This window comes from Perna viridis, chromosome 7 (genome assembly GCF_037379345.1).
Source record: "Perna viridis isolate PV_CMFRI_1.1 ecotype Kerala chromosome 7, ASM3737934v1, whole genome shotgun sequence".
Lineage (NCBI taxonomy): Eukaryota > Metazoa > Mollusca > Bivalvia > Mytilida > Mytilidae > Perna > Perna viridis.
In genome coordinates this window covers 27,410,739-27,434,430 of record NC_142451.1, presented here as the reverse complement: position 1 = coordinate 27,434,430, position 23,692 = coordinate 27,410,739, and the positions used below count along the sequence as shown (strand labels likewise).

Genomic DNA, 23,692 nt, shown 5'->3' with positions numbered 1-23,692 from the left:
GAACGAAATAAACAAAAACAAAATACAAACCGTAACAAAATTAGACGAAAAGAAACGTAATAGACTCAATCGAAATGAAATGAAAAAGGTAGAAAATTATATACAAGGCGGACTTTATTATTTTGGTGTTGCCTATAGATCAATCATGACATTTGTATTGAATGATAAGCGGAATATCACCAAATATGCCTATTATCAAAGTAAAGAGATTCACCTAATAATTGGCAATTATAATTTTGAAGATCCAATTTACGGTATCAGAAAATGATAAGTTTTTTTCAAAGTTATCAGACAACAGGTAAGAGGTGGCAACAAAAGTCACGTAAAAGCATTTAATTTACATTGCATGAAGGAGTAATCAAGTGAACCAAGGTTATAGCGGTAATCAAAAGAATGTAATCGGACTCGGACTCCACTAAAAACTGGGAGCATGGACCAGGTGCACCGGTAGGGTAAGCGTCTTCTGCTTTTCTAGAAACACGCGCCGAGTTGCTCATAAAAGTCAAGTCCGGGGTAGACAAACGAGGAAAGGAAAACTATGACTCGTTGAATAAATCAGTTTTCATGGTGTAGTTGGATACACCATAGCGATCCACGAGTTCATGATGACGACCATAAAAATTTTGAGTGATGACTTCAATCTTGTAGCAACATAACCCTGTTCCAGAAGCCTATTTGTTAGACTTCTAGCGCAATACAAAATGTCTTCGTAGTTTCGGCAAGCTCGGGCATAACGTATGAGTTGTGATATGAACACTCCATACGCAGATGCGGAAGGGATGCTGCCACAGATGAAAGAAATTATGGATCTTTTAATGATTTTTCAATGTGTTATCATGACGAGCTGTGCATTTGGAAATGTTTCCAAACTTGACAGAAGAATCTTTTATTCTCGCATTGAGGAGATTTTCAAGCCGTCGTTCATTAACTCATACGATGCTATCCGACAATAGGACCACCATTATAGCAGCTTCGAAGGAAATCATGAATTTAACACGTTTCTTGTCCCTCTATTAACAATTAAATGACTAGATATCACTTGGAAGTTCATCCATAAACGTGGCCCGTAGTATGGGGGTATCGGGATTTCATGATCGGATTAACCAAATTATTCGTGACGAAAATATTAGGTCAATCTTGAATATGGAAACTTTACAGACAGACTGTAATTACTGAAATTGAAGCCATCTTAAATGACAGACCTATAACATATGTATCATCGGATATCAACGATCCGGAACCATTATCACCATCACATCTTTTATGTGGCCGTAGAATCACGTGTCTACCATATTTGCCTAGAAAATTTGACAATTTTGCATGTCAATTACAAAAAAAGAGAAGACGCAAAGTGTACTTCGAACAGATTATGAAATGATTATTTCACTTCATTACGTTAATTTTACAGGACCTTAGGAAATTATAAACATTACATTCAAATAGGAGACATTGTGCAAATCGAAGATAATTCACCAAGAATAAACTGAAAACATGCGAAAATAATTGAACTTATACAAGAAAACAATGGGATGATCCGCTCCGTAAAACTTAGAATTCAAATTGGAATTACAGACCGACCGATATCCAAACTGTAACCTTTAGAAGCCTAAAAGAAAGCGATAGAAAACATAATGGATAAAGGAAAATTCAATTTTAAATAGTGACTTTAGTAGATCCAGATTTATATGATAGTGATTTCCTACTTTCAAAAGAGACTTTTAAGGTAACATAACATTTTGTAATTGTGAAATGTTTTCATTTCATTTTACTCTGGCCGCCCCTAGTATATCATGAATTTATCACAATGTACTACAGTAACAAATTGTATTTCCTTCGCTAACGTTACACCGACAGTGACGTAACGTTCTGTTAATCCAGTTAACTCAGACATACGCTAATACACCAAGTTATTTGATGTTTAGTAGTGATGACTTCAACATAACCCTATTCCAGAAGCCTATTTGTTAGAATTCTAGCGCGATACAAAAAGTCTGCATAGTTTCGTCAAGCTCTGGTGTAACGTATGAGCTGTGATATAGATAGTACGTGTCAATCTTTGTTCCAAAGATACATCATGACTATATTTAGTTCTGCTTTGTTTCATTTGCATGTCTGTTTATAAAGTACAGCTCTACCTAAAATTCAGGCAATTCTATTGCAAATCTTTCTGTAGACCCCATACAAACCGTAAAGGCAAATGCAAGTGGAAACGAAAGTTGTCCAGTGGAGATATTAACTCTTTGGTCTCAGTTTTCGTTATATTATCTTTAAACAAACCCAGTTTTGGGGATTTGATACATCGCATCTACCCCTAAGAACTTTAGATAAAGGATACTTAAAGACACTGTGAAGTCAGCCTCATATCTTGATCTACACTTATCGATGGTAAAGGAAAACTATTGACCAAACTTTACGACATACATGATGACTTTTCATTCGAAAGTGTCAGCTTCCCTTTCATCTGTGGCAACATCCCTTCTGTACCTACGTATGGAGTTTTCGTATCACAATTTATACGTTACGCCAGAGCTTGCTGTAACTACGCAGATATTATTTTTGCATCGCGCTAAACTTCTTACAATTAGACTTCTGGAACAGGATTATGTTGCTACAAGATTGAAGTCATCACTACAGAAGTTTAATGGTCGTCAACATGAACTCGTGGATCACTACGGTGTATCCATCTGCGCCATGAAAACTGATTTGTTCAATTTGTCATAGTTTTCATTTCCTCTTTCGTCTACCACGGACTTGACTTTTTATAAGCAACTCGACGGGTGTTTCTAGAAGAACAGAGGATGCTTACCCAACGGTGCACCTTGTCAATGTTCCCAATTTTTACTGAAGTTCGAGTTGCTTATTTACTTTTGTTACTTTGTATGTATTTTTTCAGTTACTTTATGTTCTTTTTTATGTTTGTCTGTTTTCCATGTCTAGTCTTTGTCTCTGGATTACATTCTTTTGATTTTCGCTAGAATCTTGGTCACCTTGATTACTCTGTCAGATTTTAGTTTGTTCTACTACAGAAAAAGTACAGAAAAAACACCAGTCAGAATTTTTACACTATAACCAGTCAATAAATGTTAACATAAGTAGCAGATCCAAGGACATGAACACGGGTAGAGTTGGTTTGAGGGCATAGCAAATGTATTTATGCGGTTTCATTGATTATCTTATGATATGATGAATCAGCCCCTGTCTGGTTTTCATACTTAAATAAACACTATAACAATAAAGTTGAAAAAGATAGCACTTTCTGTTTATCCGTTAGTTTTTTTGTCTCCCTTTGCCTCTTCCAATGCACATTTTTTTTAAAAATAAATGTGGTATTGAATGACACAAAGCAATTACTGATCTCCGTCTAACGAACAAAATATGGCTTCACGGGTCAATTTATGATGAAAACATCTCATTTATTTGTTATATAAAAATTACAATTTAGTGATTCAAATATGTAGCTATAATAACATTACTAAATAACATATTTATACAGTAAGACTTGACGCAACTCAATAGACATACATATATACAACACTATTTGTCATTTTGGGTAATCATGTTTAACCTTTATGGCATCCCAGCACTATGTGCTTTAGAATACAAGATGGACTTTTCTAGATAATTTGTCGCGACTTTTATTTATCACAATGACAAAAATAGACTTCCATAATAAAGAGATGTTTCATATCGCTGACCATTTTTAGTGTTATCAACTGACTTAATGTAATTATGTATGTGCTTGTAGGATTCGAGTTAAAATGCAGAGTAATTAGATGCAAGCCGCGTAATAGACAAATAGTTCGGTCACAATAAGACCGATTTGGTTCTGTAATTACTGGTAAATGAAAATTAGTTAGATCTAATGATATATCCAGATTCTCGTGTCGGGTTTTTGGTTTATAAAGGGATACATTGCAAATCTTTAAAGAAAGCTGCTCTATTGTGCCACACATCAAACAAGAAAACGCATATAAATCTGCACGTTTATTTAAAATTCTTATCAGTAAAATTTAGGGGCAATGGAATATTTGCGTACTCAATATTTTAGAAAGGTCTGTTGGAGTGTCCCTCACAGGGGATCAATTATAGATGCGCACATCCATTTCTCTTCATATGACAAACAACAACAATTGAACGGAAGTTTTCGTGTTTATTTATAAGAATGGAAGTAGATCATATAAAGAAAAGATGAAGTGAGAATATCTTATTGAAACAAAAAGGCAAATGAGAGAAAAACAAGAAGTACATAATTTACTGTCATTAGACCACGTGACCCATTTGTGTTGTCGCCATTGTTACTATTACCCAGTGCTTCCACTGCAAGTTCCACTGCGCACGAATCTGCTGCGGCAATGAAATGTTGCATTTCCCGATTGTCCCTGTCTGTTGATAGCTTACGAAGAAATTGATGAACATCCCCTTTCATACACGGGTGTTCGGCATATAGACTTCTCAATAAATCTTTGCACTCTACGGTACACCCTACAAATGGTCGACAATATTCTTTTACCAAATTTTTAGTTGCGTTATACTCCTGGTTGCTATCGATAAGAAATTCATTCCAATTGCAACCTTCGTGTGTCCGCTGCATCCACACATTGCACATTGGAATTCCTTTCCAAGATACGCAGGTCTTGAATGGCATGTTGTCGGCTGGATAAAAACTTAGGAATCCAAAACACATTTCATCGTTGGTCGCCTCGCCGTAAAATGTTGTCCTTGCTTTTGATAATGATTTGAAATGACAGGTTGTCACTATTTCATCACCAGGTGAAAGCTGAATCGCCGTCGAATATCTGAAAGAGGAAATTAACAAATAGTCAGACGGAAAGCTAATAAATGTACACCTGCATGGAAGTATGAATCTAGAATATCTGGAGGTGGAAAGACAACAAATAAGCGGACGGAAAGTTCATAAATGAACAAGCGCAGTGATGGATCTACAAGTTTAAAAGTGTGGTGACGGATCTGATGCAAATATTTATGAAAAGATTTTTTTATAAAGAGTGCTTTGATTTGCTCCAAATCTGGCCTTAGTTTCAAGAAAAAATCTGAAGTTGAGAATTTCCTCAAATCTTTAAAATCAAGTGATCTGATTGGTCGAAATCTGAGTTTGAGGAAATCTCAATTTAAGATTTCTTTTTTTTTAACTCGGGTACAGACCCTCAAATTCAGCAACTAACATGCCGCTTATCCTAAAGAAAGAACCTTGATTCAGTGTGTCACATTATTCAAATAATTTGCTGAGAGAAAAAAAGTTTAATTTAACAAATAGATCAACAAACACCGTTATATGATTTCACAATCACATAGTAAAATTACGTCCGTATGATGATAAATAGAAACTGTCATCCAATCAGAAGAGACGTTACTTGTAGATAAATAACCCAATCTCCCGCGCAGACATAATAACTTACACAACAATATCACTCCCCTTGGCACTGCTACCTTATGACTATTCCTTCTTACTATTACCCAGAATTCATCAGATGGTAATCTTGTTATTACTATTCATCAGTTACAGTCGACGTGTTTTCGTTCGCTGGTTTCCGGGATATGAAAATCATGAGCACTATGCAAATCAAAATTTCTTAATGTGTCATCTTCAAATTCGCATAAAGTGACAGGGTTAAGTACAATTTTCTGTCCAGATGGTATTTCCGCTATTTCAAAACATTTTCCCACTATTAAACCCAGACACACCCAGTGTTAACCCCCTTTGATGCAAATTAGTAGAGTACACCGAAAACAGCCGGTCGCGGCATTGTAGTGAGCAATGCTTACGCCTTTTTTCAATCCAGTGGAATGATACGTAAGAAACCAGGAAACAGAAAGTAGTGGTCTATGTATATTCACTATAAATTTCTCTGCCACGCCCAGTGCTAAACTCTACCCTTTTATGTAAATAAGTACGCTACACAGAAAAGAGCGTCGCGGACCATGTCCTGTGAAAATAAACTTATGTGCGAGAGTTTGTTAAATTGTATTTTACTTACTTAAATTCGATAGGCTCATCATAATTGTACATATCTTCATTTGTTATTTGTGTGTAGAACACGCCATCTCTAAACACCTCTATTTTCATTTTGTGACCTGCAAAAATCACCACGCATTTTTCATTTTGAGGGTTATGATACGAATGACTCTGAAATAAAAGCTATTTGGAGTGAAACTAGAAGACACTTCAGAGAAGTTTTATTTCCATCATTATAGCTGCTTTAATACGTATAATTTGGATTCAATATAGTAATAAAAGTTATTTTGAAGGAGATAATTGATAAGCGCAACGAAATCACTCACAAACTAAGTATGGTTCAAAGGACCACGTAATGTTTGTTACCGACTCGGTAGCGTACCAATACACTTTGTAAAAACAACTTTTAATACTTATAATTGCAATTTTATGTTAAAAAAACCCTACATGTTATATATGTTTGGCGTCAATGTTAATTGCATTATTTTGTCTCAGAGGAAATTGATACGACACATGCGTTTATACAAAAATAAATGTTTTGATTTTCACAACGTTGACCAATCAAATTACACGGTACATGAACAATAGGAATTACTTCGAATTATCCAATTCGCATTGAGTCAATGCACATTGAAAACGTCGAAACTATTTAATTAATTTTAATTTGAATTTGCTTTCCGTTCTCATGTGTCTAAACCTTAAATTTGCGTTGAACATGTAGAGAAATGTGCATTTGAGTGCGCATTAGTGAAAAAGCAAATTCATTGTGCGCATTATTTCAATTCGCATTAATTCGAATTTGAAATTCGTTTGACGTGTGAATTGGTAACTGGATTAATGAGAACTCGCATTGAAGGCGCATTATTTGACCGTGTGAACGCACCGTTAAATTAAGCAACGATTTCACTCCTGCAGTAACTGTTAGGAAAAGACAGTTTTTAACCCTATCAAGTTTTAAACTTACAAATGGGCTATAAATCCTCCTAGTTTATCATTTGCGAAGGGTTAGAGGGAATTTATTGACCTGAGTTGACCCTTGCGCGAAAATACTTCAAGTACAGTCAGAGTAAGAATCAGGTAGTTGGTGAAGCGGTATGGAATAATCCACCACTTTACCAGTGTACTTTCACTCATTGCTACAAGATTTCCCGCATATTTTTTGCAAAATGAGTTATGATTTTATTGGAATGTAACTTGCAAATGAACACAGACCAATTAAATGTCAGTCTCTGTAAGAATCAGACAGTCGGTGAAACATGGTATGTAAAAAAAACATCATTTTTACAGTATAATTTGACTATTTACACCATCAGAATCAAGGAAAAAAAACAATATTTTCCATATCATTGTGGCAAATTGAGTTATAATTTCTTTGAAATGCACTGAAATTGAAACATTTCAAAGGGCAGATAACTTTGTCAAAACCCTCATTTTTTTCTGACATTCTATTGAAAAATTTACGAGCAAATCCAATGATGCAGAGATCAAATGATGGTCAGTCTTTTCAAATAGAGAAAGCATCCTTGAGTGAAATTATATTGTCAGTTGTCAAATCGGTGGGATTTTGAAATGCATGTTTTTGATTTTTTCCCATTTTGCCTGATTTTTACAAATACTTATACTTAATATGCAAAAACATTTCTACCATTCTAATGAAAAATTCTAAACATATCTAGTGATGAAAAGACAAGAGAGTAGTCATTTCAAATAGAAAATTTCAGTGAAATTTTATTTTCTGGTTGGCTGGTTTTTGTTATGCATGTTTCATGCAGATTGTTCCCGTTTTGCCTTTTTTCTTACAAAGACCTGTACCCGTTTAAGCGTGAACCCGGTATAAGTTAAACTGTTTAATGTCTCAAAAATAAAACTCCTGATAGATACTATTACAGGCCTTTTGAAGACGTATTTTAAAGTAGAAATAATATACTGTGAGGACAAGCTGAATCGGTTAAGACATGTGTACGTTTTAGTGTACGCCTAGTTGAAGGGTTTGGTTTTAACATGCGTCATTTTTTCTGAAGTGTTTAGTTTGGACAAGTGTTTGTTTGAGGGATGGCTTCATACAAATCAGACAAGAGCTTGTTTTACCAAACGTACAGACTACATTTACATTTAAATTAATTTACAAATACCTAAATAGTGCATGTGATTAACTGCCCAAAATATGTAAAGAGGTCCTGTGATTAGTTTCCTAGAGCATTCCGCAGGACATCGACCCTCAACCATTACATCCTGTGACTTGGGAGGTATTTCAAGATAATTTTGTCCAAGTGTCATTACCCCAGCATTAAATTGGCGCAGCTTAGGTGTGTAATACAACCGCATACCAGAGGAATCCTTGTATGTTTTAACATTATAAGGATTGTTCCAGTGAAACTACAAAGAGAGTTTTATAGTTTGATAAAAGGCAAACTATTTACAAATTTTCATATCTATCCAGTACGTCATTAAACAGACAGACTCAATGAAGAAGAGCAAAGAAGTTAACTTATTTGACTTTATTCTATTTACTAGAATTGATATTCAAGTTAAGCCTAATCGTATTCTTTTTTATTGGCGAATCTGTTCAAAATTTATGAGATTCAATGAATAATTTAGGGTAAATGTGACATGAGGCGTTAGCATGGTGTTTAGCACAAATGCGATATTGTTCGTAAGTATTGTTTCATCTTTATAATATACAATTATACATAATTATAAACAAACCTCCAGTACTGCTTGTTTGTAACCGGAAGTACCGACTCTATATCCGGTAGGACCATTAATACAGTATCCCGAAAACCCAACCGCCCATAGTCCTATTAATGTCTGACACTTCCTTTCACTCATTCCACATTTTTTGACTTTATAAAGGTCATCTTCTGGTATAGTTTCTGTAATAAAGACGTTGCAATGAAAATCATTTTTTAAAATTAAGACGTTGCATTTAATTTCATCTTTTTAAAATTAGATCTAAAAAATAAACCATGCCACATTGTATTTTCATGAAATCTATGTTACAAAACTTCCATTAGAAAATTCTATTTTTGGAAATTTTGTGTCAAATTGGAAAAAAAATTCATTTCAAACGCTATGAAAAGTTGAGTACTTATTAACTGTTTAAGAAATACTATACAGAACAGAGTTATATCTAGTAACTAAAAATATACAATTTAAGTATAAAGATAAAAGTTGTGTGTAGCAATAATAAGGTAAGTTTTAAGATCAACGTTATAGACTCTAATACTCTAATAAGATATCTAATAGGGTTAATGTTAAATCATCCATGATTCTTGATTTCATTTCCAGATTGCTCTTAATTAAATTTTATTTCAAATAAATACATCATTTATAATCAATACAATAGTAATAAATCATAAAGATTCGGAAACAAGTCTACGCAATCATTTGTCAAATTAATTAACACATTGAATTAGCATTCTCTTATAACATTCGTTTTACATGTATTTATGCAATCATGAGTAGAATAGAACAGGTACTATCTTTAAAAAAAAAAAGATAATCGACGCAGTAAAATTTTGTTCTTTTTTATTTCTAAGGTTCTACATTTCTTTCAAGAAAAAAAACACAAGGCACGCAATTTTTAAGATTCCGATAAAGTTTTTTTCGAACGCAATTCCAATTCTTTTATGCAGATTTGTCGAATGCCACCAAGTTAGCAGTATTTGGCTAATCGGGAACTCCGATCAGTGGACTTGCGTTTCCATAGAAGAGCGTCCTTTAGGTCGAAGAGTAAAAAAGCGAAGCTAAACCGACTGCGTCGGAAAAATGATATGTGAAAAGGAATAGACATTAAGGTAAAACAAAAGGAATATGATAAAATCCATTAGAAAAAAACAATCCAAAAGTTAAGCATTTACGAATGGTTTACTTTTTAAGTAGCACTCCAGCTAAGGATCGTGCAAAATGTGATTCATGGGTAAAAACCCTACATATTTTTATTTTTATTGTTTGTTTGAAATGCCATAGTAAACAGAAATTAACATGTGGTTTTTCATATAACCCGTGCTCTTAGGAGATAAAAACTGTATAGAATGCACTGTATATTTCAAAATTAAGGGAGATAACTCTGTAAATGACGCTCAAATACAATAGAATCTACTGGATTTTCAATGTTGATTATCTCCTAAGAACAGGCAGATTTGAATGAATAATTACACATTTCATGGTATAGACCCATAAAACAACTTAATTACAAAAATAAAAATATGTAGCCTTTTTAGGGTGTATCACATTTTTTAGATTTTGCATGATTCTTATATAGACAGCTACTTAAAATATAAGATTGCACCTTTAAGAATAGTTCAGTGTTTTATTCTGTTGTAAGAGCATCAGATCCTTTTAGAAAAAAAATAATATCAACCTGAAAATTCAAAGTCTGGGTAGTGTTAAGCCGGATTTCTGAGTACTTGATGCATTCAAGTAAGAAATGGTTGCTTTTACACAGTGGGCAAGGCTATTATTCGATAAGTCGTTTTTGTACGATGATTTATTCTGTTCTTGGTTTTCGTCGATAGTTTATTTACCAAGATTATTTGCAGTCGAAAGTTTTTATTCTGAATAAACTATAATATATATGCAAATATGAATAGGTATTTTTATCTGCATGTAGTATGATCAGAAATGAGAGCGCAAACTTTAATTTGTCATATTAAAGGTGATTTGACTAAAATGCCACGAATTCACAAAATCATGTACTAAATGTAGATAGTCATATTTACTCACTTTAATATAATATTCATTATGAAATCGACGTTCTACCTAAATTAACCCAAAGTTCTTTATAATTATACATTTCATAAAATATCCTAGTGTTGTTGCTTTAATACGATGCGTTTTCTTTTTATCCGATGGGTCCTTGTTATAGTTTGAATCATATGTTATTTTTCAACATTCAGAATCGTTGATGATCATCAAATTAATGCTGATATGCATGTATTCATATATTTGCCTAAGAATGCTATGAATGAAAATATCACCGCTCATAGCATGACACACATATTTTAATTTTAACCTCTAGAAGGTGTGTATTTTACACAAGTTTCTCTGATAGTAGAAGGTTCAAAACGCTAGTCTAAGAGTTCACAGATTTAAAATGTACGTTTTCAAGTGAATTACTCGGAGAAAATACGTATTTTGATTTCAAACAATTCAAAAAGCAGTTCGAAATTATTCATTTTTATTGTATTGCTATACCTTACAATCATTGGACAAAAAACAAGAACAAATCGGATAAAAACAAGTACAAAATTTTGCTTCATCGGATCAAATGCGAACTTACTCTATGGTGCATATTTCCAAAATTTCTTCTTTCGTGCAAATACCCAATTTATCCTAATCGATTTTTTAAGTTTTGTAAGAATTAAGAATTGGGCAAAATGGGAAAAATCGTGGACATGCATGTCAAAACCCCATCGCTCTGACAATGTAATTTCATTCAAGGATGCTTTCTCTATTTGTTATGACTACTATTTGTTTCTCTGTATCTCTGGGTTTGCTAAGAAATTTTTCAGTAGACAAGAGATTCCCCATGGTCCTGAATCGCTCGCCTGGTTCAATTTTTGGCCTTCAAGGGCAATAACAAGGAATCACCCTACAACTCTGATTACCTTATCATAAGGATCAATTCATCAATTAAAAGTTATTTTTTATCTATCATAGTCTTCTAGATAAACGGCTAAAAACTGCAAAAACCATCATTTTTCCTTTCAATGGCAATAACTTACAAGGAGTCGAGTCGTCTGGCAAATTTGACCAAATCATGACCATCAATTCAACCGATGAGCATTTGGAACGTACGCAAAAATATTCCTACGGAGAAATTACCCCCTGTTCCTCATAATGCTGTGAAAAAAATTTAAACAGTTTCTGAAAGGAAAAATATTTCTGTACATTTTATAGGTGCATTTTGCTTCTTGTGATGTGAAGGCTAATCTCCATAATGATTTCTAAATATACCCTTACCTTGTGAAAACACTGGGATTTCCCATGCTATTTATAGACCCTTCACTTCCGGTGACCAGTACTGCACTGCAAGTCTGATAACCCCACATGCCATTCTGAGGATTGTGAGCTGACATGTAGAATCATGCTGATATATAGTCCTCTGCACGTTAAAGTTAAGGTAAAGTCCAGATAAGCCATTGAATATTGTGAAATTAGCATAGAAGTCTATGGGAAGTGGAATTAGTGGTTTCTAGCCTTAAATAGGACATATCATAAAAATCATTTTATCAATTGACGATATTTTTCTATTTCTATCTATTATAGTTTCAAAGATACTGGTTGAAAACTGCAAAAACTGTCATTTTTGGCCTTTCAAGGGCAATTAAAGAATCTTAACGAGTGTGCTTACATACCCCACGCATTCCCATGTTGGATACTCAAGTAAATTTGTTCGTACGAAAAATACATGTAGAAGGACCCCGAAGAAACAGGAATTAGAGTATTTTTCAGGCATTAGAAAAGATTGCAACAAAATAAAATTTAAATAAGATTTTTTTTAAAGTGAATTTTTCTTTATCTTCTAACTAAATTCTGTTACCCAGAACTGTAGTTTCAAACTCCAGACTGTGATTTCTTTGAGTTTTAATTAATCCAAAGTAAATATCATCGTAGCGGAACCAAACGTACACTTAACCTGTAACTCATCACGGTGAAATATACCAAAAGTCATGTCTATATCTGCAAGCGTTTCAAAAAAATATCCGGAAAACTGAAGGCGGGCTGACGGACGGACGGGCGGACGGACGGGTCAAAAACATTATACCCCACGCAAATATAATAACTCCAACAAGGAGCTCCTAGTCGTGCGATAATTTTGATTCGATGAAGACATTTGCATAACTTATCTTAAGGAACCTTTTCATTAATTGAATTTTTTTTTCTATTTTAGTTTTCAGGATAACCTTTTAAGGATAATAGCTCTAACAAGGAGTAGTGTGACAACTTCAAACTAATAAAGACATATGTAGGCCTTATCATAAGGATCAATTCATCATTGAAAGGTTTTTTCTTTCTATTATAGTTTTCAAGATAATTGCTGAAAACTAAAAAAACTGTCAATTTCAGCCATTCAAGGGCAAAAACTCTAACAAGGAGTCGTCTGAAAATTTTAACCCAATCAACACCTTTTTAGGACTTATCAAACATATCATTTTATCAACTGAAAGTTTTTTTTCTTTCTGTTATAGTTTTAAAGATACTGGCTGAAACTGCAAAAATTGTCATTTTTCGCCCTTCAAAGTCAGTAACTATAAAAGGAGTTGTCCGACAACTTTGATCTACTGGAGACTTTTGTAGAGCTTTTCAAGTTGAAGAAAAAATGTCGCATTTATTTTCAATTATCTCTTTTAATTTTTGAGATATATGTAGAAATCGGTGAGTTCACCCTGTGGTCGAAAAATAGCAACGGTGGCCATGTTTTACGATTGATATACATAATCGACCCAATTTTAAAAGTAAATACCCTAAGGAAGCTGATGACTAAGTTTGGTAATAATCCATTGAGTGGTTTTAGAGGAGAAGATTTAAAAAAAGGGGGGGTTAACGACGGACGCCATGTGATGATAAAAGCTCACGTGGCCTTTTATGCCAATGACCTAAAAATAGGTTTTTGACAGAGTTATCTGCCTTTGATATGTTCAATTTACCAAAGTGATGTGGAAAATCGACTCTTTTTCCTTGGTTCTGATGGTACAAATAGTCAAATTAAATTATCAAAATGGTGGTTTTTTTCATACCATGTTTCACACAATACCTGCTTCTTACGGAGATTGACATTTAAACTTTAGAAGATAACATGATAGTTGAAAATCATCATCGGCGAAAAACTAGAATCATCGGACAAAAACAGAACAAAACACCGTACAATAAACAGCTGCGCCACGAGCACATAATACGCCCGTCGTCTTGTGAAAAAAACCATAATAAAAGTTTTTGGATTAACACAGAGTTGTACAGGATGTCATGCTAAGTATATACTGACTCATTCCTTGTTCCCGCTCAAAAGGAAGTTTACATAAGAGACCGACAAAAATAAAAAAAAAAACATGTTTTATATGATTTGCATGTCAGTACATAAAATGAAAATTTCAAAGGTCCATAAACCAGAAAGTTTATTAAAGAGAGAAACAAAAATTGTTACAACATGTTTCATTGTTCATGGTATAATGCTTCTCTACAATAAATTCCCCATATTGATTCTTTCTCAGAAAGATTCCATCAATAAATACATGGGAGGGTTAGAAAGCAGAATTTTGGGATCCAACAAGCCATACATATTTATACATGTTTTATGGATTAATGCACCTCCTGAATTCCCCTCATACGGCGCGAAATGTGAAAAATAATCATAAATAGTTTTTGAGATAAGGCGCGACCTGTGCAAAAAAGCGAAGTCCCGTAACTCGAAAAGTTTTATTATAATTTTCACCAAAAGTATACAAACTGTTTGACCACCATACGAAATAACTATGTTAAGTTTCGAAAAATTTGTATAAGTTGTTCTCAAGTTACTCTGAGACATGTTTATGACGGACAGACAGACCCCAAAAAATGTGCCGTCAAAATTGATAGGCGTATAAAAATGGCTTTATCAGCTTACACAATAAATGTGTTTTTTTTTTTTCATTGTGAATAAAATTTTAGTGTTTTGCAAATTAGATGGTGTCATACCAAGAAACTGTCTACCGAGGAAGCAATATAAAGAGTCAGAACCTCTAGTGGAAAACACAAAAATGTTATCCTAACTCGGACCTCCCACCCTCAACAAAACGAAATTGTTGTTCCTTAAAAATGATAATAAAATAAACCTTCTGGGTCACATCCGTACATCAAAACATGGTGCATAACATCTTTGTTGTCTAAAACTGGTTCATAGGCCACTAGGTGATACTCATTATCAGATGGTAGGTTAAAGGTCATACAGACGTATGTCGTCTCATCACTGGGCACGTCCGTCTCCGGAAACCTGATCGTTACATTCTGTGTTTCTGTAAATAACATACTAATTTAGTTTCTGGCAATGATATTTATCTCCTTGGTGAAGTGCACATTTTTAGGATTTTGATTTAATTATGTAAATTGATTCAATAAAACTTTCACTTATGTAGCATTTCTAAGGACATGTGAAAAAAATTATTTCCTGCAAAAAGTAGGGTGAGTCTACGAAGATCGGTCGGGACAGAAAAGTAGTCTTAAAGTATAAATTGCCATTTTCTTTACTTTCACTTTCGTTTTGCACTCATCAAACAAACCTTTTATTGGAACATTTTTATGTTATAATGTTAGGTTTTCTTGCTCTATTTTATAAGTCATTGTTCATATCTTTTGACAAAACATTAGTCTGTAGAGGCAAAAAGAAAATGCACTATATTTTTACAGCATCTATGTTTTGATGCGATACTTGTACCATATCGTTTAGGCAACAAAAAATAAATTAAATAGGAATACGTTTGATAGGCGCCTTGCAATGGTTAACCATCAATTAATCTATAAATTGACACTAGAGAGAAGAATTTATACAAGTTTAATTATTCACATGTCAATTTCTTTTCGTCACTTTGCTTAAACAACTTTCAAGGTTGAACGAATAAACACAAAACAGTATAAGGATAAAAGAAATGTGTAAACATCACACGACATTCAAACTAAGTCATAACCTCGTGACCAAGATAGTTTCGTAATATAAAAATCTAAAAAGGACACGCGTACATCTTTTGTAAAAAGTAAATATCGTAGTCCATGTTTTAAAATAATGGTGCAAATTGTTTGAAAACGTAAATTCCTGCCAGGGGTCATGTCAATGAAAGTATCGTACGATGTCTTAGGAATAGAATTAGGATGGTCTTAGGACACATCGTACGGTGTAAGCCGAAGCTATCTTAGGATAATTAAATCTAATCTCGCAGCTCCCGGTTTTCAATTAGATTGAAGACAATCATAACTATGATCATCTTAAGATGGTCTTGAGGCGATGTTATGTTTATTATAATTCCATGAAAGGTTTTCGTCACTTTAAAACAAATACATGTAATTACAAAACGTCAACATATAATTTTTTGTCCACCAAAATATTATTGTGGTTTTCGATTCATCGTATATTTTTAAAACAAGAAATAACATTGGCCGGTTGCATATTAACATATCTAATTGATATAATATCTATATATCAATTGTTCCTTTCAGTCACTGCATGTGGCCTACAGTAATTTAAGTGACTGAATGGAGGTCTACTTTTAATCAGATTGATATTAGGGGATTATCATTTGATATTGAGGGTGAGGCTTGGAATATTTTTAAATAACTATTTTGAGTGTTCAAATAAAAAAAAATGAATGTGACCAGATGATGAAAATAAAAATATTGATCTGTACTGTATAGAAAATATAAAAAATATAAAAAAATGTATAAATAATTCAACTCCCTAATATGTCCAAAAGTTGTGAACTCTATTTTTTATCAGCCTCACTGCGTTGGGCATAATTTCATAATATCTTAGTATTTACATCTCTACATAAATGTTAGAAAAAAATTGATCTACCATAACAAAGCTGAGATGAAATATACTATACAATTTTCTTAAGAATAAAAATAACTGAAATCAATTTTAAGTTTGTTTTTATCTAATAAGACAACTATTTATTACTGATGTATAGTCAACTTATACATCGATTGTACTTGATTTAATCGATATTTACATTGATACCTAGTTTAAATTTTCTTAACTTATTATTCTTTGAAAAAATAATCAAGGGAACCACGGTTATAGCGGTAATCAAAAGAATGAATTTCAGAGACAAAGACCAGACATGGAAAACAGACATACATATAGTCCAAGTCACCTCAGATTGTTTGCGGTTTTTTGCGTTTATTTTTGTAATTGTAACGGTTCCTTTCAAAAACTTGCCATTTTATTCATGTCGTTCTGTACTACGATTCCCTAACAATTATTTTTCGTTCTTACCTCCGAGATTGAAAAAACTCCAAATTTATTTTTCCTACGAGAATTTTGCATTGAATGTATTGTTTATCCGCAATCATGTTTCTATCGATATTTTGAAATGTTCCCTATTATCTCACAATTGAAGAGCTGAAATACCATGATTTCCCGCCATATTTCTGTTCTTTACCTTTAGTAAAAGACAAAACCAGAAGTTCCGAATGAAAATGCTACAACTGGTACTTAATAAGAGTCTTACCACATAAAGTAATAAATTAGCAGGGAACCAGAAATATGGGGGGAAATCATATGACTTGGAGTATAACAAAGAACATAAAGTAACTAAAATCATACATACAAAGTAACAAAAGCATGAATGAGCAACTTGGACTCCACTAAAAACTGAGAGCATTGACCAAGTACACCGATAGTGTAAGCGTCCTGTGCTTTTCTAAAAACGCCCACCGAGTTGCTCATAAAAAGTCAATTCCGGAGTAAACGAAAGAGGAAAGGAAAACTATGACACGTTGAACGAATCAGTTTTCATGGTGCAGATGGATACACCGTAACGACTCACGAGTTCATGATGACGACCATACAAACGTCTGTATTGTTGACTTCAAACTTGTAGCAACATAACACTGTTTCATTAGCATATTTGGTAGAATTCTACAAAAAGACTGCGTAGATTTCGGCAAGCTCTGGCATAACGTATGAGATGTGATATGAAAACTCCTTACACATGTGGTGAAGGGATGTTGCCACATGAAAGGAAAGTTGACAATTCTGAATGAAAGGTCATCACGTTTGTCGTAAAGTTTGGTCAATAGTTTTCCTTTACCATCGATTTCTAAGTGTAGATCAAGATACGAGGCTGGTCTCACAGTGTCTATAGTATCCTTTATCTTAAGATCTTTGAGGTAGATGCGATGTATCAAATCCCCAAAATTAGGATTGTTTAAAGATAATACGTCATCTATATAGCGGAAACTGAGATAAAAGGATCTAGCCAAACGATATTCTTTCTTTCGGATCAGATCAGCTATAAAGTCAGCCTCATTAGAGTGAAGGAATCGGCCAGCAAGTAGAGGAGTACAATCCGTTTTTCACATTTAAATGGCGACTTTATGTTGAAAAACACGTCCACCACTCTGGACAAATATGTTGTCAATTACAAATTCCAGCATTTTGTAAATATCTTCCTCTTTATATTTGGAAGATGATTTGGAATTATTTCTTACAAAGGTATGAGGAATCTCTACCAAGAACTATATATTTGTATCTAGGTGTACCATCGTTTTTGGAAAAACAACGATGTATAATGTTTTTAAGTCGAGATTTTAACTGAGTATGGGGAATAGAAGTGTACAGTGTTGAACAATCACAGGTTTTAATGCTATTACATTCTGATAATAGTCTTGAACTGATTGTCTCCAAAAGATCTTTCGAATGAAAAAAAAATATCAAGTAAATGAATATTTCAATCCTAATATGAGGAAGATGAAACCTTAAACCCTCCCGAAGAAATATATGAATTAAACCACGTAAGTCCTTTCATATTTTTGTCAGCCCTATTATTATTAACTTCCAATTTGATAAAATATTTTATTGTCCTTATGCATTCTACTATTGTCATGGTCTGAAATATGTATGGGCCGAAATGTCCAACTTTCCTAAAGAACTGTGGGTTGTCATGGTCCTAAATGCCTTTTGGTCGAATTGTCTGGTACTGGCGTCGGTTTCACAAAAAGTCGTAAGTGTGAAATTAATCGTAAATCATGACGTCACAATGCTATTTTAGTTTATGACGTCATTACTTACGATCAACTTTACAAAAGCTTACGACTTTTTGTGAAATCGAGATCTGATTACGTCATTTTTGTAATCATTCAGCAATCGGAACTCTTCAGCTCTTCAGTTTCTAGTTACACCGAATTTTTTAGTGTAGCAGAAATTCATTCGGGTGCCATGTTTTGACCATTTTTAAATTATAAAATGCTCGGATTCGATAGAAGTTAATTTATGTTTCATAGACTGGTGTGGTCCTCAATTGCATTTACCAAATATTTGAAAATGAAGCTCCCATTATACTGTTTATGCCCCCGAATTTACACGCACAAACCGGATATTGATGCTTTTTCTGCCCATATAAAGTATGCAGGACTTAGTTGATAATACAACCAATAGACCCTGTTGTGGTAAGTTGGTTAGCATGCTCAATATACACTTCTGCCATGTAGGGCTTGGGTAGAACAAAAGAATTTCACTTGAGGAAGTGTTTATAGAGCATGCTCTACGCATGCTCGTATTACGCTTCCTTTGTGAGAGTAATAAATTTTTCAAGCCGCAATATCAAATGGTCGTCCCCTTTCCCGAGAATTTGTGATTATTTGTAATTCATTAAATAATGCTTTACACAGCAAATTTTACAAACACTTTGATGGTATTTTTGGAGGTTATCGGGTATGAATACTTGGTTAATGCAATAAAATCTGTGTTTTTTTCCCTTTCGTGTGCCACCCTTTCTACGCATTTTGCCTGATTCTTAGACGGAAAAGTACTTAAATAATCAGAATAATTTTATTTACCTGGTTCATCAATAACTGCACAGTTTTCTAATTTATCAGAAACTTCGCAATCAACCCAGTCCTTATCCTTCGCACATATAGAATCACCAGTCTATGTGCATACTCCTGGAAAAGAAATCAGGAAAACCTCGGTATTTTACATTTTGATGTTACAAAACAAGGAGACAATAACAGTACTAGTACAAAAATATGAGGCTGGCCAGCTCATCGAGATATGTCACTTAGATCGCGTGTCGTCCTAGGTCGTAGTAGGTTTAGGACGGCTTGTCTGCGCGGCCCGCGTTTTAAGCTATCGGAAGCACTAGCCTTAGGCCAGTTCCACTACAATTTGTTTAACAGACTTAAATCAGTGTTTATATGGTTATAATTTAAATTAATATGGATCATCACTTTAAGAATTAAATCTAAAAATAAGCACTGTTATTATATCCAATAATGATAATATTTTATATCAAAATACTAATCTGTAATCATATCAGATTATGAAGTAGCACTTCAGCTAAGAATCATGCAAAGTGTGATTCAGTGTAGAAAAGCCTACATATTTCTGTTTGTTTGAATTGCCATAGTTAAGAGAAAATTACATTCAGTTTTTCATATAACCCGTGTTCTTAGGGGATAAAAATTATATAGAATGCACTGTAAATTTTGAAATTAAGGGCGATAACTCTGTAAATGACACTCAAATGCAATATAATCTATTGGTTTTCCAATGTTGATTATAAGAGCAGATAGATTGGAATGAATAATTAAACATTTCATAATAAAGACCCATAAAACAACTTAATTACAAAAATAAAAATATGTGGATTCCTCAGTTATAATTGTTTGCATTTGTGGAACTGTGACGAAGTGATGGTAACGTGCTAGTCTTGTCTTTTGCAACAACCGTCGCAGGCGAGACAAAATCTGAACTATATAACAAACACTTTGGTTTTTGCAGTAATAAATGATCACATATTACCCTAATTATAAGATACATACCTGGATGTGAAATATTTGTCACCCGTGTTGGTATTTGACCAATCTTCCATACACAGTTGGGATCTCCAAGTTCTTCACCGTTCGTTCGTCCGTCTCCATCAGAATCTTTGTTGCACAATTCAGTTGTCCATTTCTGCAGGAGTATAGAAATATTGTTGTCTTAAAGAAATAATGATGGGCTACGCTATATTTATGGGCCAGTTCAAACTACATCAGGCTTATTTCGAAGTAATTTTTTGGATAAATTAGATGCTGTCCATGTCCTTTTCGAAGTTTGAGCGCGCTATGCATTGCATATTAACTCATTATAAAAGTTAGCTTCGTATCGACAATACCGAGTAGTGGTTTGAAAAGGGTGATATATTTTTAAAGGTTGTGTCTTTTACTTACCCTGGATTGCGGCATGTGAGTTAACAAAAAAGTTGATAGATAAGCTCAACTTGAAACATTTTTGTCATTGTCCGAGTTTTTGCTTCCGGCTTATCAGAAGTTGTAATTTTGTTCTTTTATCCCAAATAATTATGAAAGAATAACCAAGGAAACCAAGGTTATAGCGGTAATCAAAAGAATGTAATCCTGGGACAAAGACCAGACATGAAAAAAGACATAAACAATTAAGAACATGAAGTAACTAAAATCATACATACATAGTAACAAAAGCAAATGAGCAACTGGACACCACTAAAAACTGGGAGCATGGACCAGGTGCACCTTAAAGGTAAGCGAAAATGACCCCGCGCGGAACGAGAGCAGGAGCTACCCGTGTCTGTATAACTCTCATTGGTCAATTATTTATAAATGGGTGAGGTCAATTCATGTCACAAATCATTTATGGCACCGCCTTCCTCGTTATCCAAATAGACTTCTCGCACTGCGGGCTCGAAGTCTATTTGAATAACTCGTAAGACCATGCTATAAATATAACATAAAGATAATCTTATCTTCTACGGTTTTGAGTTGTGTTGACCACTCGTGATTGGATAAACCCATTCGTCCAAATAACCGAAGCATTAATATGCAAATGAAGAAAAATCCATCCGCCAAATGGTGATGATTAATATGCAAACGACCATAAAAGGAAAATCCATCCACCAATGATAACAATAACTATATTAGTGCTACTTACTTTATTTGCATTATAGAAATCAAGTCCAAAAGGATTTCTGCTTCCACCTCCGAGAGGATTGTGGTGGCCTACACCATGCCACACGTAATTGGCTTTACATGGATGGGGGACATAGTTTCCATTAGGAATAATGTCTTTGAATGATGGGTAAGATACTGCTGATCCGATGAGCGCCAAAATTAGCAAGTGATATAATCTGAAAACATAGAATTCACTAAGTGATATTCTAATTTAGAACTGAAGCGTTTATATGAATTTTAGATACGTATACAACATACATATATTATACCGTAGAAGCACTTATATAATCGTGGGGTACTAATTTTCGCGGATTTCGTTGATGACTCTAACCACGAAATTAAAACATCCGAAGGAAACACGAACCAACGATTTGTCTGCAATTCCCAAAAAAATTATCCACGAATAAAAGGACTTACACAGTATTTACTTTCAGTTACGACTGGTCAAGAAAATGTACAACAAATATAAATGAATTCATTCATTCATTCATCCATTCATTCATTCATTCATTCATTCTTTATTTATTTATTTATTTATTTATTTATTTATTTATTTATTTCCATTCATTCATTCACATTCATTCAATTATACGTTCATCTATTCAAATGGGCCATTTTACACCTGAGGTTTTTATTATTCATTTTTTTTTCAAATTACCCCATGTAAACTACACAGCAGACTAATACAATCAAATTTTTTATACCCTATATGATTTAAATCAACTTCAAAGAAAACACATTTCTAGTGAAGTCCGAGTTGCTCATTTGCTTTTGTTACTTTGTATGTATGATTTTAGTTGCTTTATGCTCTTTGTTGTGTATGTCTGTTTTCCATGTCTGGTCTTTGTCCCTGGATTACATTCTTTTGATTACCGCTATAACCTTGGTTCCCTTGATTACTCTTTAGTAATTGGTCTTAATTTGTGGGAAACGTAAGAAATAGTAAAACAAAAATTGCATAATATGTAAGTACCGTTATATAATATTCCAAAATACAATTACAATGTGGTATTCACAAAAATTACAATTTAAGTCAATATGTAAGTTTACGTAAACATGATTTTCCATAGAAATCTAATAAAATGCTATTGTAGTTTCAATGTAGACGTTACGCACTCTATTGCGGCACATTCGGTAACATCAGAATTCGACGTTTGTCGACACTTTTCGTTTCTTGCTTGCTTGTTTATTGAAACACGTGTACAGTAGAGCAAAATATACAATATTTTTTATTGGTAGCAATTAAAATATCTTGAACATTTCTTAAAAAATCGAAAAGATTAATTAATTTGATTATCAGTACTACCGGTAAATTAAATTTGCAAATGCGTGGAGAATGCAACCGCCACTTATATGCACACAATGTCTGTCTAGAAAGGGAACATAACATCTTGCAACTCCTGCGATAAGTTAAAATGTGCATTTGATATACATGTATGAATATATGGTACAAGTACCAATAGAAGAATTTGGACCTTTCACAACTTAGTATTTCGATTAAAAGAGCTTTCCATCCATCAGAAAATCGGGCTTTCATCAACACCCATTAGATGGTTGATTGATTTTCTTTTCATTTGCTCATTTGCGTTTTCCAAAATAAAAAAAAATGTTTATGACTCCCTTTTCTGCATTCATTTTATCTATTAGCATTCTGCTTTTCTATACATTTTTAAAGTTCTGTCAACACTATTTTGCGTTTCAGTCATTCTACGTTAAACCCCAACAAACAAAACAAATTATACTTCAGCGCCCCGTGCGGGAATTGTACAATAACGGTGAACATTCCCTGTGCTTTACCTTTATCTCTTTCTAAACACCACGTGCTAAAACAGTTTTAGTTGTGGTGCAGTTGGTAATATAGTTTGTATAAGGTTTTTACTTATTAAAATGTGTTTATATGCCCTCTAGTTGTTGAAATTCTATTTTTGTCAAAAGTCTCAGACTGTTGAATGTAAAAATGAGACCTGGGTACAATCAGAGTCTGTTCGATTGGTCTAGAAATGCATAAATTATCTTCCATAGACAGATAGATTGTAAAACTGCAATCAAGTTCACAAA

The 23,692-nt window shown here is 33.6% G+C and overlaps 1 protein-coding gene across 1 annotated transcript; it reads right to left on the bottom strand.

The window, feature by feature from the left end:
- Window positions 1-4,137: 4,137 nt before the first annotated feature.
- On the bottom strand, window positions 4,138-21,842 carry LOC148612098 (DBH-like monooxygenase protein 2 homolog). The gene is made up of 8 exons (XM_088593222.1): window positions 21,615-21,842; window positions 20,489-20,621; window positions 19,505-19,609; window positions 14,788-14,967; window positions 8,681-8,847; window positions 8,107-8,350; window positions 5,997-6,093; window positions 4,138-4,796 (listed from the first exon to the last, which is right to left on the bottom strand). Exons 4-8 carry the CDS (start codon window positions 14,897-14,899, stop codon window positions 4,205-4,207), a joined length of 1,212 nt encoding a protein of 403 aa, XP_088449348.1. The 5' UTR covers window positions 14,900-14,967; window positions 19,505-19,609; window positions 20,489-20,621; window positions 21,615-21,842; the 3' UTR covers window positions 4,138-4,204.
- Between the last annotated feature and the right edge of the window lie 1,850 nt (window positions 21,843-23,692).